This window comes from Lottia gigantea, assembly GCF_000327385.1.
Source record: "Lottia gigantea unplaced genomic scaffold LOTGIsca_62, whole genome shotgun sequence".
NCBI lineage: Eukaryota > Metazoa > Mollusca > Gastropoda > Lottiidae > Lottia > Lottia gigantea.
Genome location: NW_008710115.1, coordinates 523,801 through 538,742, shown reverse-complemented (window position 1 = coordinate 538,742; position 14,942 = coordinate 523,801). Strand labels below are relative to the sequence as shown.

General features: G+C 31.7%; 3 protein-coding genes across 3 annotated transcripts; 1 reads left to right on the top strand and 2 right to left on the bottom strand.

The window, feature by feature from the left end:
* Nucleotides 1–4,084: 4,084 nt before the first annotated feature.
* On the top strand, nt 4,085–4,426 carry LOTGIDRAFT_99628 (hypothetical protein; the record flags this gene model as incomplete). The annotated part of the gene is made up of 1 exon (XM_009064373.1): nt 4,085–4,426. A coding segment is annotated over one exon (342 nt), but the record flags the coding sequence as incomplete, so codon positions are not given.
* A 1,590-nt stretch (nt 4,427–6,016) lies between these two features.
* Nucleotides 6,017–6,547, bottom strand: LOTGIDRAFT_166907 (hypothetical protein; the record flags this gene model as incomplete). Its single annotated transcript, XM_009064372.1, has 1 exon — nt 6,017–6,547. The coding sequence occupies one exon, from the start codon at nt 6,545–6,547 to the stop codon at nt 6,017–6,019; it is 531 nt and encodes a 176-aa protein (XP_009062620.1).
* Nucleotides 6,548–7,707: 1,160 nt separating this feature from the next.
* On the bottom strand, nt 7,708–14,187 carry LOTGIDRAFT_166906 (hypothetical protein; the record flags this gene model as incomplete). The annotated part of the gene is made up of 11 exons (XM_009064371.1): nt 7,708–7,833; nt 8,065–8,133; nt 8,558–8,736; nt 9,172–9,296; nt 9,498–9,568; nt 9,834–9,977; nt 10,289–10,436; nt 10,683–10,816; nt 11,172–11,282; nt 11,579–11,770; nt 14,134–14,187. The coding sequence occupies 11 exons, from the start codon at nt 14,185–14,187 to the stop codon at nt 7,708–7,710; spliced, it is 1,353 nt and encodes a 450-aa protein (XP_009062619.1).
* Nucleotides 14,188–14,942: the final 755 nt, after the last annotated feature.

Sequence of the window (14,942 nt, the reverse complement as noted above, 5' to 3'; positions counted from 1 at the left end):
AAGTTAGTTTAAAAGAATGATATAGAATATTTGAAATGCAAATCCATTATCTTCCGAATCTGAAATATATAAGAAGAATACTGGTTCCAACAGGAACATTAATAACCATGGAAATCATGATAAACATTTTCACTGGTGAAACTGAGGAATTGTCCTATATTAAATGAAAAGGAAAATGCGTATTTCATATAAAAAATATATATAATTTATTAAGTGAAAATAGTATACGTGTATGATATTTTTGCGAGGACACTCTTCAATTGCAAGTTATCATAAATAAGAAATATTAATTAAAGGAAATGTACTAAACCTATGGAAGGGGGATGGGGGGTAATCTACCACGGACTAAGATATCTAGTTTTAGAAAATCAATTAGGGTTAGCCCAGGAAAGGGTTAAAGCTTGTTCCAAGATATGGTGTCCACATATGAAATGAAAAAACACATCGTTGCGCATCTTCTCAAACATAAAATGGTCCAGAAAAAAGAATAACACAGGGGTTTAACTGGGCCCGAAACAATTTAGAGAGGGTTAACCCCACCCTACACCAGTCTTAACCCTAACTAACCCTAGTTGCTTTGGTCCTATTTAACCCCTTTGGAGCCATTGGGGTTATTAATTGCATCTGGTCCATTTAAACCCCTGTGTTATTCTTCTTTGACCAATTTGTGTTGAGAAGTGCTCTCCTTTCGTATGCGGAAACCACATTTTGGAACAAACTTTAACCCTCGAAGGAGCAAATGAACGTCATAATTAATTTGATATGGAATCCATCTCATGTTTCCTTTTTGCAAACTATTAGGCCTAGTGATATTCAACACCGATTGCTTATTCAATCTAAACCTTGCTGTAAATTTCTCCTCCGAAAACCATGTAAAGGGGTCCAGGCGATCCCTGACATGTCTATTGATGGGAATAACACGGTTGATTTCACCAAGTTCATCTAAATCGTCGAAATAATCGTCATTTTGAAACATCGAAGAGCCACAAAAGGAATTTCGATTGATTTACGAATAGAATTAAAAGTTAAAACTGGTCCTGACCAACTTTAAGTTTAGCATTAAATTAGCCAATTTTTAAAAACATTTAAGGTAATTCTATGGGGTGCATACAAAATATAGAATTAAATTAAACGTTAATGTTGTTCGGGAAGAATAGAATTAAATTTGGCTTAATTTCATTTGGTGCATACGGGCCATAATAAAGAAGTGTGTGACTCATTGAAAGGACACAAAGCGGCGGAAATGAAATATTTAACACGATATTATCTTTAAGATTTTGGAGAATATGTAGTTTACAACATAGAGATTTAATGCTTAGAGAGAATGGACAACAGGCACCCTTACTTAAAGATTGTGTATAGTACATGTATGACTTTGTACCTTAAATATTGTGGACAGCGGGTATCTTACTGTAAAACATCAAATAATGTGCTTAACAGATTCCTTATATGAGAGCAAGTGGGAGATTGAACACAACAGTTATCTTGCTGTGAAAGCTTAAAGATTGTGAACATGTAAACTTAAACACGAAATTAAATATCTCGATTTAATCAGATTGATAAGCTTCAAGATTTCAAACAAGTTTAACCATACCATTTAAGCTTATAAAATTGAGACAATCCGAGGTCTCTGGGTTTCTAGCCATAGGGATATCGCCTCATCACTGACTAAAGGTGTAACGGGGTAAACCTACATGTATTTGTCAATAGGAATAGATTTTTGCTAATATGACATAAAAGAGAAGTGCGTGACTCATTGAAAGGACACAAAGCGGCGGAAATGAAATATTTAACACGATATCTCTTTAAGATTTTGGAGAATATGTAGTTTACAACATAGAGATTTACTGGAAAACTGCGGGTACTTTTACTTAAATATATTGTGGACAGGTATCCTACCGTAAAACATTAAAGATTGTGCTCACCAGATTCCTTATATGAGAGCTAGTGGGAGATTGTACACAACAGTTATCTTGCTGTGAAAGCTTAAAGATTGTGAACATGTAAACTTAAAGATAGTGGACATTGAAAAGTGAAAAACAGGTTTCTTACCATGTAAGCTTAAAGTTAGTGGACAACAGATATCCTGCTTTGGAAGTTTAAACAAGCGGACAAGTGGGCATGCAACAATAGTATATACTATTGGATAAATATAAAATTTAGATAACCAGTAGCCTACCATCAAGATTTTTAAAATAAGGACAATAGCTTTTTAAGATGACATTTGTGGACGCCTTGCAAACTAAACCTGAAATATTATCCGAATATTTAGCAATAGTGGAAAGATTAATCCAATGACAATTATTTTCACAATGAGGTCCAACACGTATTTGGAAATTGTGTCCTTAGCTAAACTATTTGATGATTGTGTATATAGCTGCAAAAGATTATAAATCGTGTTATATGATACAAACTTTCAAAGGACGTGATTTTGATATATAATGCGAAAGTAATTCATACAAAATGATGAATAGTGTAAGACTGTTAGTTCTTTGCTTATTGCTTTTGGTTTGCTCTATGTGTAATTGTGAAGAAGATGCTTGTAGTTTAAAACTGTGTGAATGTTTAAAAGGCACAGTAATATGTGTCAACACTAATTTAACGTATATACCTGTACTTCCAATTCGAACCGACAGGTTCATTTTTAAATATAATTATCTCCCTTTGATCAATGAACGCACTTTTTCCAATATAACACACCTGAAAGTGCAGAAGTTCAAATTTCAAAATTGTCATATAACAAATATTACTACCAATTCTTTTACATCTTTAAGATATTTAAAAAGATTACATCTCTCCTTTAATCCATTGACGGCTGATTCTTTGTTTAATTTGTTTTCTGATATGAAATATAGACTGTAACAAATTTATACTTCGAAATATCGGTTTAAAATTTATACCAGAAGGATTATTTAATCATCATTTTACTTTGTCAATTCTTGACATTTCCAACAATCATCTTAAGACATTAAATTTAACAGAATTTAACTCATTGGGTCTAAAAACTTTAAAAGTCGAAAACAATTCGATCGAGACAATTGTAATGGATAAAATGGAAAATTTACAACAATTATACTTAACTTCAAATAAAATTAGATCACTCCCAGATTTTTGTCACGTAAAAACTCTTTTCCCTTCTTTGTCCTTTTTGAATTTAGAGACTAACAATATTTGTAAATATGTTCCTCAATTTATGAACTGTTTAAAGAAACTGTCAAAATTTGTTCTGGATAACAACTGTATATCAACGATTGAATCTGGATCATTCCAAGAGTTATCTTCCCTTACTGACCTCCATCTGGCAAAACAGCAAAGTTCTAAAACCCATTTAAGACTTGAGAATTATTCTTTTAAAAATTCAAATCTTGCAAGGTTAACAGTATCTGATAATCAAATAAAAATAAAATATGTTGATCCATTGGCGTTCAGTGGCTGTCCGAAAGTCAAATATCTGTATTTTGCTGCTAATTATTTGAGTGACCCCGGAAGTCTTCTTTGTACACAATTAGACCGAGTGCTATCAGAACTTCACTCCTTGCAATATTTAGATCTCTCAATTAACAGGTTAAATAACATACCGAAATCCATTCAAAATTTCACCGAACTCAAGGTTCTAAATTTATATGGGAACAAGTTAAGTAAATGGCAAGACAGATTTTGGGATAGAACTGAGAATTTAACTACTTTATATCTTGGTAGGAATTTATTAAGAAAAATATCAAAAAAAATGTTTCCTGATAAATTTAGGTCACAGTTAAGAACAATCTCACTTTTTTATAATCAACTAGATTGTATTTGTGACAATATTTGGCTGATTGAGTGGATGAAGCGAGATCATTCAAAATTTAAACATTTTCCAAGGGGATATTACTGTTTAAATATGACGGAACGAAGTTATACGAAACACATTTTTGCCTCCGCCTATACGTCTATAACTGGTGTTTGTTGTCTTCTACTTCTTTTATTTATACTAGTATCTTTTGTTTATAAATACAGATGGCTCATCAAATATCAGATATATATCTGGCGACATCAACCAAAACTCTTAAACAATATAGCGGAACAACAGTACCTCTATGACGTTTTTGTGTCGTACTCCGCTGAGGACGATTGGGTCTTGGATGATTTGGTACCACAGTTAGAGGGAAATGAAGGCATTAAACTCTGTATACATGAAAGAGATTTCCAGGCTGGTAGATTGATTATAGATAATATTGTAGAATCGATTGAAAATAGTCGTCGTGTTTTAATTATATTAAGTAATAATTTTGCTCGAAGTGAATGGTGTCAATTTGAAATGACTTTAGCTCAAAAACACGTTTTGAATCGAGCTATGGAACCTTTGAGTGTAGTTTTATTAGAAGATATAGACAGTGAAAATATGAGCAATTCACTTAATGCTTTATTAAAGACAACTACTTATATAACTTGGGATGATGATATGGAATTTATTCACTTGTTTTGGAATCGACTGAAGAATTCCCTTATATAATATACAGGGCCGTAACTAAGGCCTACATCAAGGCAAATGAGGCAAATGCCTCTTTCAGAATTTGATAGAAAAGAAATTTTGTATAAATTAGAATATAAATTTAATATATCGTTTATTTGAAGACAACAGGATTATTGCCTCATAGAAAATAGATTCTAGTTACAGCCCTGATATATTCGTTAGCCAAATTATAGCCTAAATAATTATGAAATTTAGAACAACTATAGATACAAGAATTAAGCATTAATCATTGCAGTCAAGGTATAAGCCAAAATTTGCAATACCTTGACAATTGTGAAGATGTCCTTAGCAGCATAGGTTTGGTTTCTAATGTGTTAATAGTGACGTATTTGGGACTTGTTTGGCATTGTTGATTATAGGTAAGGCTTCTATAGAACAGTTACTAGAAGTTTTAAAGAATCGTTCTATTGTATATATTTTTTATAACGCTTGAAAATTTGAGATATATATGTTCTGCAGACATATTGGATAAGAAAGATGCATAACAATGAGCTTCAATCATAGAGTTATATAATAAGTTCTATTTACAACTCTATGGCTACCATTGATCTGACATGCAGTTATTTCACACTGTTTTGTGAATTATTTACTAAATTGCTGTAATTTATATTTTGCTGAATATCGTTTATGAGTTTTTGCTTTTTGTAAAATTGAATACAAATAAAACAGTTCGACTGAATAGTATGTATTGAACTTGATCAAAAATCATTACAGATTAACTGTAGCATGCTATGAACAAGATTGTCAAAGTTATGCTTTTTATATGCCCACACATAATTGTGGACGTATAATATATTACCTTTGCCTCTGTCCGTCCGTCTGACCACATTACTTGTAGACACCATAGAGGATATAGTTTTTAACCAATTTGAATGAAATTTGGTATGCATGTATATATTGAGACGAGTTTGTGGCGTTTTTACTCGAAGAAGGGGGGTGGAGGAGAGGGATAGGGTGAAAGATGCTGGCCTGACTCTGCCCCCACCCCATTTTTTTTATCAATTTACCTAGTGAAAACAATGGTCTTTTTATCACGGACGGACATGGGTGACGACAATTAGATTCCACATTTAAGTTAGTGTATTAAAATGATGTTTATAAAACGATCAAAGCAAATGTCTTCTTCCCTCCTGTTATCCTTCACCATACTATTATATATTTTAACAATAGAAAGAATGTAACAAGTAATAGTCGATGTCTTGCCAATAATTTGGTCCAAATCGTTTAATTTTACAGCTACCATTGCCTACTATAGTTATCAAACGCAAATATTCTTAACTTGCATCATTTTTCCATTCACGGTATACGTAGACTGTAAATGCTAACAACCCCTCTCTTCTGCTTCTTAGTTTAGAATTAAACAGTGAAACGATTTTGTTATTGTATCATGTTGTAACAATAGATTAACCGATTTCTATGTTAGATTTCAGGGAATATAATTCAGAAATTATTCAAAACTGGTGCCACTAATCATATACAGTCACATAGTTCCAGAATGGCACTTTACAAACTAAAGGTAACTTTGCACTTGTTTGCTACTCCAGTTTGACTATCAACAATGCATCCGTTTTTATGCTTCTTGATTAAATCTAAAATTGTATGCTGATCCACTTGTTCAGAATTTAAGAGTTTGCTCGCCGAATGGTCCATGGCGTTGTTTCCAATTGGTTTTGGTTGGATTCTATGCAATTCATAAGAAATACATTGACAATCTTGGGATTTACCAGGGGACATGAATGGAAACTGTGAGTCTGGATCGTTAGTACTTTGTTTTCTAGAAGAGCCTTCGGGTAGTGGCAGTTGCAGACTTTCAACATTAAAGTATCCATTACGATCTGAATGTGCATTGAACTGTTTTAAGAATGTTTGTCTCTGACACTCAATACGAGACATTAAAATCTTTTCATTTTTTGAAATTTCGCGGATTTGTTTTTCCAAAGACTTCTGTAATTTGTTCTGTTCTCTGTAGAGTTCTTTAGATCTCAGTAAATCGTACAATTCAACATCATTAACATACTTTTCTTTCTTTCCCATTTTTGCTGGTGTCAATATAGTGCACAGTTTTCTGTTGTTTCCATACATATTTCTGCTGTTACCTATGTATAAAGTATGATTAGTCTTATTCAGTTAATATGCATTTGAAAAGAAAACAATTATGGGGCTTTATTAGGCCTGGTTAAATACGTAGGATTAAACACACTCAATACAAAATGCTGAACGCTATAGATATGTAGGAATAATAATTATAACTTTTTTATAATTTTGAAAAGATTTTAAAAATTCGCTGTGCAATAAATCTAGGAGTGTAACACGAAAAAGTCACAGCCTTGTATCTGGTATTCAAAAGAAAAGCCCCACATAACGAAACAAGGGGCGTTTCTCGGATTCATTAGTCGGGGCCATAGAATTTTCAAGGAGAGCTACCAGGCAATTCCTTCCAAATTCTACCGTAGAAACGCCACTAACGAAAAACACAAAAAGGCCACAAATAACAAAACTTCAACAAAAAAAGCTCTTACTATTTGGATGAATTAATCAAACAATAAATTATATCTCTCAACCACTTTGAAAAGAATATCACTTTTGTGCTGAACAAAGTTCAATTCTAAAAACTGTAAAATGTGATCAATTTAAACATTTTAAGAACTTTCGACGTAACTACCATTTCATAAGGCTTATTAATCATATGTGATCACCCTCTATAATCAATGGGAATCATCATTTATTATTTATATTACTGTCACTGAAACATAATATAACTAGAAAGGTTCACTAATGAGGTTGTTTTTAATTAAACATTGATGTAAACTAACACCTAACATTAGACTTTCCATGGCAACATAAATAACAAATTACTTTTCTTTGGAAGGACATAATGGTTGGCCTGGTCTCTATGACTTGCCGTAATATCAATAATACCCTTGTTCAACCCGGTTTCTGTTTGCCGGAGAGTCTGACATTCAAATGTGTTACTGGCTGAACAGTTAAATATCCCTTGATAGTTAGGAATCGAAAAAAGAGCAGGCCTTTATTCCTGCTTTGTTGGGTGTGACGGGTCTTATTGATTGCTCTGGGGGTGCTTAAAAAGGTTGTTGGGAACTATGGGGATATGTGTTATCAAACAGGTATTACATAAGCAACACCATGTTTTCAAAAATAAAGTAGATCAAGTGAAATATTGCTCTTTATTTGAACTAAACTTTATTTACAATATTTGTTACAGCATAATCATATAGCTCTTTATTTACATTTTTTAACTTTGAAATTTTACTTTTTAATTTGTTTAATTCTTCATGAGCTTCTATAACATCAACATCAGACTGAAATAGATAAATATATATTGATAAGACGCATTACATTCGATAAAATAATGCCCTTTTTGAGGGATGATATTAAACCAACCAAACTGGAATTATCAAACAAGGAGACATAATCGCAGACATCAATACCATCTTAATGCAAATTATCAAGATAGTTTTTGTCTGAAATTTATTAAATTTATTTATTTATAGATTTTAATATATGCGGAATTATCTTTCAGTATAACTTACCTGATTTACAACTGAAACATTTGACTGAATCAAATTATTTATATCAGTGTTAGATGTTCTCTCTGATTTCTGAAATACAACCATTGAAAGAGTGTTATATTGCTGACTATATTTGATGCAACCGAATATCATGTAATTTTCTGTGATTATCTTTTAGTGACAGTCATCTTTGTATGGAATTCTTGTAATCATGAATCTACATGTACAATGGACCAGTAGAAACCAAAATTCTAGCTATAATATACCGGGTGTTCCCATATTGTCAAGATCTTGATTGAAAGGAAATATTATGGACTATCAAAAAACTTTAAGAAAGGTGACATAGGTGCACAGTTAAAAGGAGTTTGATTCTCATCCTTTTGTGATTTGTTGAAATCATACTACTCAAGAATGCAAGCTGTGGAAGAGTTTATGCTGTGAAGGAGGGAACTCTAATTTCAAAACACCCTATAGTTATAGTTAAATCAAAACCCAAAATTCACTTAAAACTTACCCTTTTGCATCCTCTTATTTTCATGTGTATTAAGTCTGTCTGATTTGAGTTATCTCCCTCCAACTGTTGTTGCGTAGAATGTAAATGACGTTTGAAATGTTGCACCACTAGAAAAGGTTTACTGTCAGGGTTCAGTATATTACTAGGAGTTGATGTGATGAAAGCATTTGTGACAGAGCCTACAAAATATATAATAGTTGCTAAAACGGTATTTGTAAGGCAATCATCATTTGAAGTTGCAAATTTATCTTTTTCTCTTATCACGTTGATTAGTACACGCCAAAGCATTAGTAACTGGTTACAAGTGGGAGGTAAAATCTGTAGCAGCCTTTAATCAAGATTTTTAAGTAGATGAGCAAGCATTAACTAATCATCTGCTAATAGTCATTTTGATTAATTTATCCAAAAAGCTGTTGACACCAACCTGAATACGTCACTGTCCTTGTACCTCGGGAATCTTGTTATTATTCATAGATTTGTGAATTTGAAAAGTAAGGAATAATGACTTCTAATGATATAAAGGGGTGTAAAAACAAGGAGAAATCCCATCTCATCAAAAAAAAAAAGTTAAACCCTCTAGACCACCACAGATCATAAAATAATATTAAGATTACCTTTATGATCTAATGTTCTAATACATTGACCACTGTATACATCCCATAATTTCACTGTACAATCAGCGGAACCAGATGCTAATATACTTCCATCCATACTCATACTTAAACAATTGATCTTGGAACTGAAAGATACAAATATAAATCTACCACAACATGTCACAATCAAAACTATATGTGGTAAATTAAAGAACTTAATGTGAGATAGCTCAAAACTTATGATTCTCATATCGAGTTCAAAAAAACCTGATGCCCTTTGATTGAAAATTTGGGATGTAAGCAAACTGTTATAAATATAGAAATATCAGTGATCCACTGGTACATACCTGTGACCCTTGTAAATGGAAATTCCTTCATCATCTGATTTATTGGTTATATGTCTTTCTTTTTGCAATTTCTGAAAAAAGTATGAAAATGAATGAATTGTGTAACTTGTCCCTAGATCGAAGAAATATATTTATGACAAATTCTTCAAAAAGTAATAAATAATCAAGTATAGAAATCAAAGAAATTTCAGATTTCTTGGTGCATTTCCCACAACTGTTACAAAACTCTATGATGATTTTTGTATCATTGAATAAACGTAAGAACTCAGCAAAATATCCTTAATAAAGTACTGAACACAGTAACATAATTTAAAATCTTATTTAGTTTATACTTACAGCCCCATATAAATTAACACAATATATGTGACCTGTATTAGAGCCTGCAAATATTCTAAATTCAGCTGAATCCATATAAACTGACATGATAGGATCATCAAATATAAATGTACATAATAATTCTCCTGTTGTCATATCCCATAACTAGAAAAAATAACATAAACAATCATTTAAACATATGGTCACACTTTTTAAAAGTAAAAAATTTGCAGAACCATCTTGAATCATTGAAAGAAAAAATTATACAGTGTTTATCAAAATCTGTAGTTTACACTGCAGAAACTGATCAGCAATCAACTATAATTCTTAATTTTATACAGGAAAATATGCATAAAAAAAACAGTCAATACGTATATTTTGGAGAGATTCAAACAAGCTGTAAGAAGCTAAAGTTAATGTCATATGATAAGATAATTGAAAAAAGATTCTTATAAAATAATTGAATTATCACATACTTTACATGTTTGATCTAATGAAGAGGAAATAACTCTGGATCTTACACCACCACTACCAACATAGACATCTTTCACTGGTAAGGAATGACCTGTCCATACATATTTAGGTTCAGGTTTAGAGAGGGGAAAATCAGTGGATGAGATTGTTCTGTGAATAAACAAGTTATACTATCATAGAACACATGTATCCTGTGTAAATCCATCTGTGGCTTCCATCCTGTATGCTTTTCTGTATTATTTTCCAAATAGTGATTCCTTTGTAATTTATTGGATGTTTTGTTTCTGCACATCTTAACATTCTAAACTCAAAAATTCTTCAAAATGGAAGAAATTAATTGACATGATTATTATTTTGATAACATACACAAAAAGAAAAAAACCCTCTATTACCTACCTAGGAAGACACCAAGCTATCACTAAATTATCATCTCCTGCTGTGATAAAATGGCTACCATCATCAGTAAATCTAATACAAGTTACATCTAAATAATGTCTGCTGATAACTTTCAATAAATTACCACTACTTGTCTACAAATTAATAAAATGTTTTATAGAAAATAAACTGACCAGCATCGTTAACAGATGTCAAGCTTGCACAGCTTGCAGTGCAAGATACCAGACGCCAACAAAAGGAACTGTGCCTCCAAGAATGTTAAAAAAATAGGCAGTTATTCAAAGGCATTCACAAACCATGAATGAATCTGATGACAATGATATTTCATGTGTAAAAAATATATAATTATGTGATAATAATTTTAGTGATTGAAAGGTACTAAGCTACTATTCAAAAGAAGGCACTGGTGTCTGGCACACTGTCACAGACATGTTCACTAATCATTAGACTAGTATAGTCAGATGGAAATAATATTAGTGTAAATCTCACCTGCCAAATATAAATTTTTTCAGCTATACCAACAATACAATAATTACCATCAGGTGAAGGACATAAACAATTTACTTTACCAGGTAATATGATTTTTATCTGGTTCTGATCCTGTTAAAATCATAAACATAAAAAATGATAAATATTCAGCAAGAACAACTATTATGGATATACTACTCCTTTAATTTAATTTTGCAACGTTTCAATTCACATACAGGAATCTTCATCAAGCATAACAATTAATAATGGAAATACAGAATAACTAAATATATATATATAGTAAACACTGACATGATAAATATGTTACCTATTGAATACCATCATTTCATTTGTATGTCCCAGGTTTGGAAAGTTAACACCTATTAAATAGGCTATTGGACCTGGTTCAATACAACTACATCCCTCACCTTTCTCTGTAATTCCCACACATTAACTACTGATTTCTGACCTCCTCCACCAATTAAATAATCGTTTCCCAATAAACTTAAACTGTGAGCACCAGAACTTCCACCCCTATACTGCATCAAACCTGTTCCTGTTGAGAAATCCCAGACACATGAATTCCAAAGTTGGCCTGAATCATCACTGGTAAACAAAACCTAAATCATATATAACAGAAACATGTCATACCATACACAAGAACAATACAGCGGGTACTTTCAACCATTACTATAGGGATAATATATTTCATTATTCATACAGTCACGTAACCTAATTTCGTGGAAACCTATTTTTCGTGGATTTCCGGAAATGATTAATAATTTACATGTACGACCTTGCGCAACCGCCACATTAGTTTGTTTTGATAAACATGGGTTTTCTCTACAATATCAGCTAGTAGAATGAATTCAGTACTTTCAGTATTAATGTATACTTTAACAAATACAAAATGGCGGATTTCATTTATTACCAAATGTCACCATTTTTTATCAGCCGAATTACCTTATAATCCCAAGCAGTAATCGGAATTCCAAGTGTCGTCTGCTAGAATGTAGTCCAACGAATGAAGTCACGTGATCAATTAGCGGATTCCCTGTCACCAGAAAATTTCTATGGAACACAAAGTGGACCATATTCTTATGTTGTTTCAGTGACTTTTAGCAATAAATCACGCTACGTATCTTATTTTGTCAGTCACTATTTTATTTTAAAATCGTGGTTCTTTTTAGTAATTGTCACTTGTTATAATGAATTGATATTAAAGATAAATACTAAGAGAAGTTAATTATACCACCCGGTATCCATACAATGTGTTTTTCTAGACTTATTTATAGATCAAACATTGTACACGAAAATAGGTGACGCATTCTGCCGCCGTTGCCACGTTGGTTGCTCATGAAATATGGGTCAAAGTGAGGGATTCATAAAGAAAATCAAAACAAACCAATTTTAATTATTTTGTAGAATATTTGAGGAAACATCTAAGACAAAAAAAAAAATTACGTTTTTTTAACTTTGACGAACTTTGGTGTTGAATCCTTATATCCACAAAAATAGGTTACACCACTGTATATATTTTAAATAATAAGAATATCAATAGAAAGAAGAGATCCATAAATTGATTGTAATGAATAGGCTAGTGTTGTCTTCACTAATTGATTGTGACATGTATGCAATCATCACCTGTCTTAAAAAACCTTCACCTTTGCAGGTGACTAAAGACCCCATATAACAGGTCCTAGTTTGTCGAATCTGCTCCAGATGACAACTTTCGGAATACCTATCAGAGGCTGAAATAGAGGCATTGCAGATGTTTCGGACTATCTGACCACAGGAAAATGCAATTGTGTTTAACTCATGATATTTGGACATTGTATGTAGAATGTTGTTGTCATGAAAGTTGCAGTCATGATATCTTTGTACTAATAAGTAATGTTTCATGCGAAAGAAAACAAGAAAAATAAAGAACAGAAGAAAATGCGTACTTCTCTGGGGGCTGACATCTTGGAAAATTAAAAGCTTATTTTGATGAACATTAGAAAACGAAAATATGTCATTGTTACGCACACCCCAAGAAACACATAAAAATTTGGAAAAAATATTGACAACTTTTTAAATAGCTAATACATTAGATTATGGACAAATTGCAAGGAATTAACATTGATTTCATGTGATGAACAAAGATACCAACAGAAATTTTATTTTCAAAGGGAAGATACTCCAAAGAGCATTGCTTGCGTGAGACTACAAATGAATCACACGATGGTTTGGGGTTGTTTCCCACTTCAAGGACATAGCTTTTTTCTAACCGCTGTGAATGATAATATTGGTTTCTCAACTGATGTTGACGTATTTTCAATAATTCAATAATTCAAGGGCAATAACTATAAAATGATCCATTGAAATAGCCTATTGTCACCACTGAACTTGAGACATCAGCAATCCACATACTTACTAAGTAAATTTCAACCAAAACTTCTACTTGAATGGATGTGTTTTGGGATTCCTTTCCCCTTCTCAATAATACAAAACACAATATCATATTTCTAAATTTTATTGTGAATGGGTTATTCATGTAGATTTATCCGTGAAAAACAAACTAATAAGAATAAATAAGTTACAGCACTAAAAAAAGATTGCATTTTAAGCTTTGTTATATCACTTGCATTGTTTAATCAAACTAGCTAGCAAAAAGAATCCAGACTTGACCTTACAATTTGACTTGAATATTAAGACAAATAAAATTCTGTTTCCTAATAAAAAGGGAGAACCATTATATGCTTAAGGTACGGTATTAAATTTAATTGCAGATAGTGATTGTCATTTAAAACTTTATTCTGATTTCTTCAATATATAGAACTTGCTTTCAGTTTTTCATAACACACTTAAGAATTTAAATCTGGACATTTGCTAAGTCCACGATCAAATAAGAAATTGAACTCTTTAAGCAGATAATCAAAAATTAAATTTCAATTACGAACTATAGTGCTGCATAAAAACTATCAACTGAACGTCCAAACACCTGTAATATAATGAGCATAAAATGTTGATTGGAATGAGTTCTTCGTTCTGTCATACCTTTAATTCATATGTAACTCACACAGAATTTAACTACCAATGTCAGGAGATATGATAAATTGTTGCTGTTGCACATAAAGAATGGAAATTAAATAGGGGTCAATATTGCAATTTAGACGTATATAAAAGGTAAGAAGTATAATGCCTATCAATATTATGGATCGTAATAATGACTAAACTCTATAATAATTTGTGAAGTACATAAAGGAATATACATTTTGTATTCTTTACCAACTAAATTTAGCTATCCAATTATTGTTTGGGATCCTATGCCTGGTCACCTCACAAAAAAAAAAATCATGTAGGATAAACTAGGTTCACTTCATCATTAGTCCTTGGTTTATTTATTTCAGGTTGCTATTTACAAATACTGTTGATAATTGTGAGATTATTGTGTAATTGCAAGAGGAATTATATTTATCATCTGTTCCTGTTAATAGTAAAATGACTAGCCCTAAATAAGCAATAAACATGAAAGTATACAAACAAAGAAATAACCATATTAAATAAGATATAACATATTAAAAAGGTGAAAGCACAAATTGAATATACATCACAAAACTAGGAAAGAGCAATAGCCAGAAAATAAAATATTGTTTCAAAGCTTAAGAATGTATAACTTAAATTAGAGTTTGAACCTTACATAACAAGACGACTGTTTAAATACACCAACTCTTATCAACTCATTCAGGAGAAATTTATTTGAGATCAACATAGACATTTCTTGAGATTGTAGAAAATAGATGATAATTT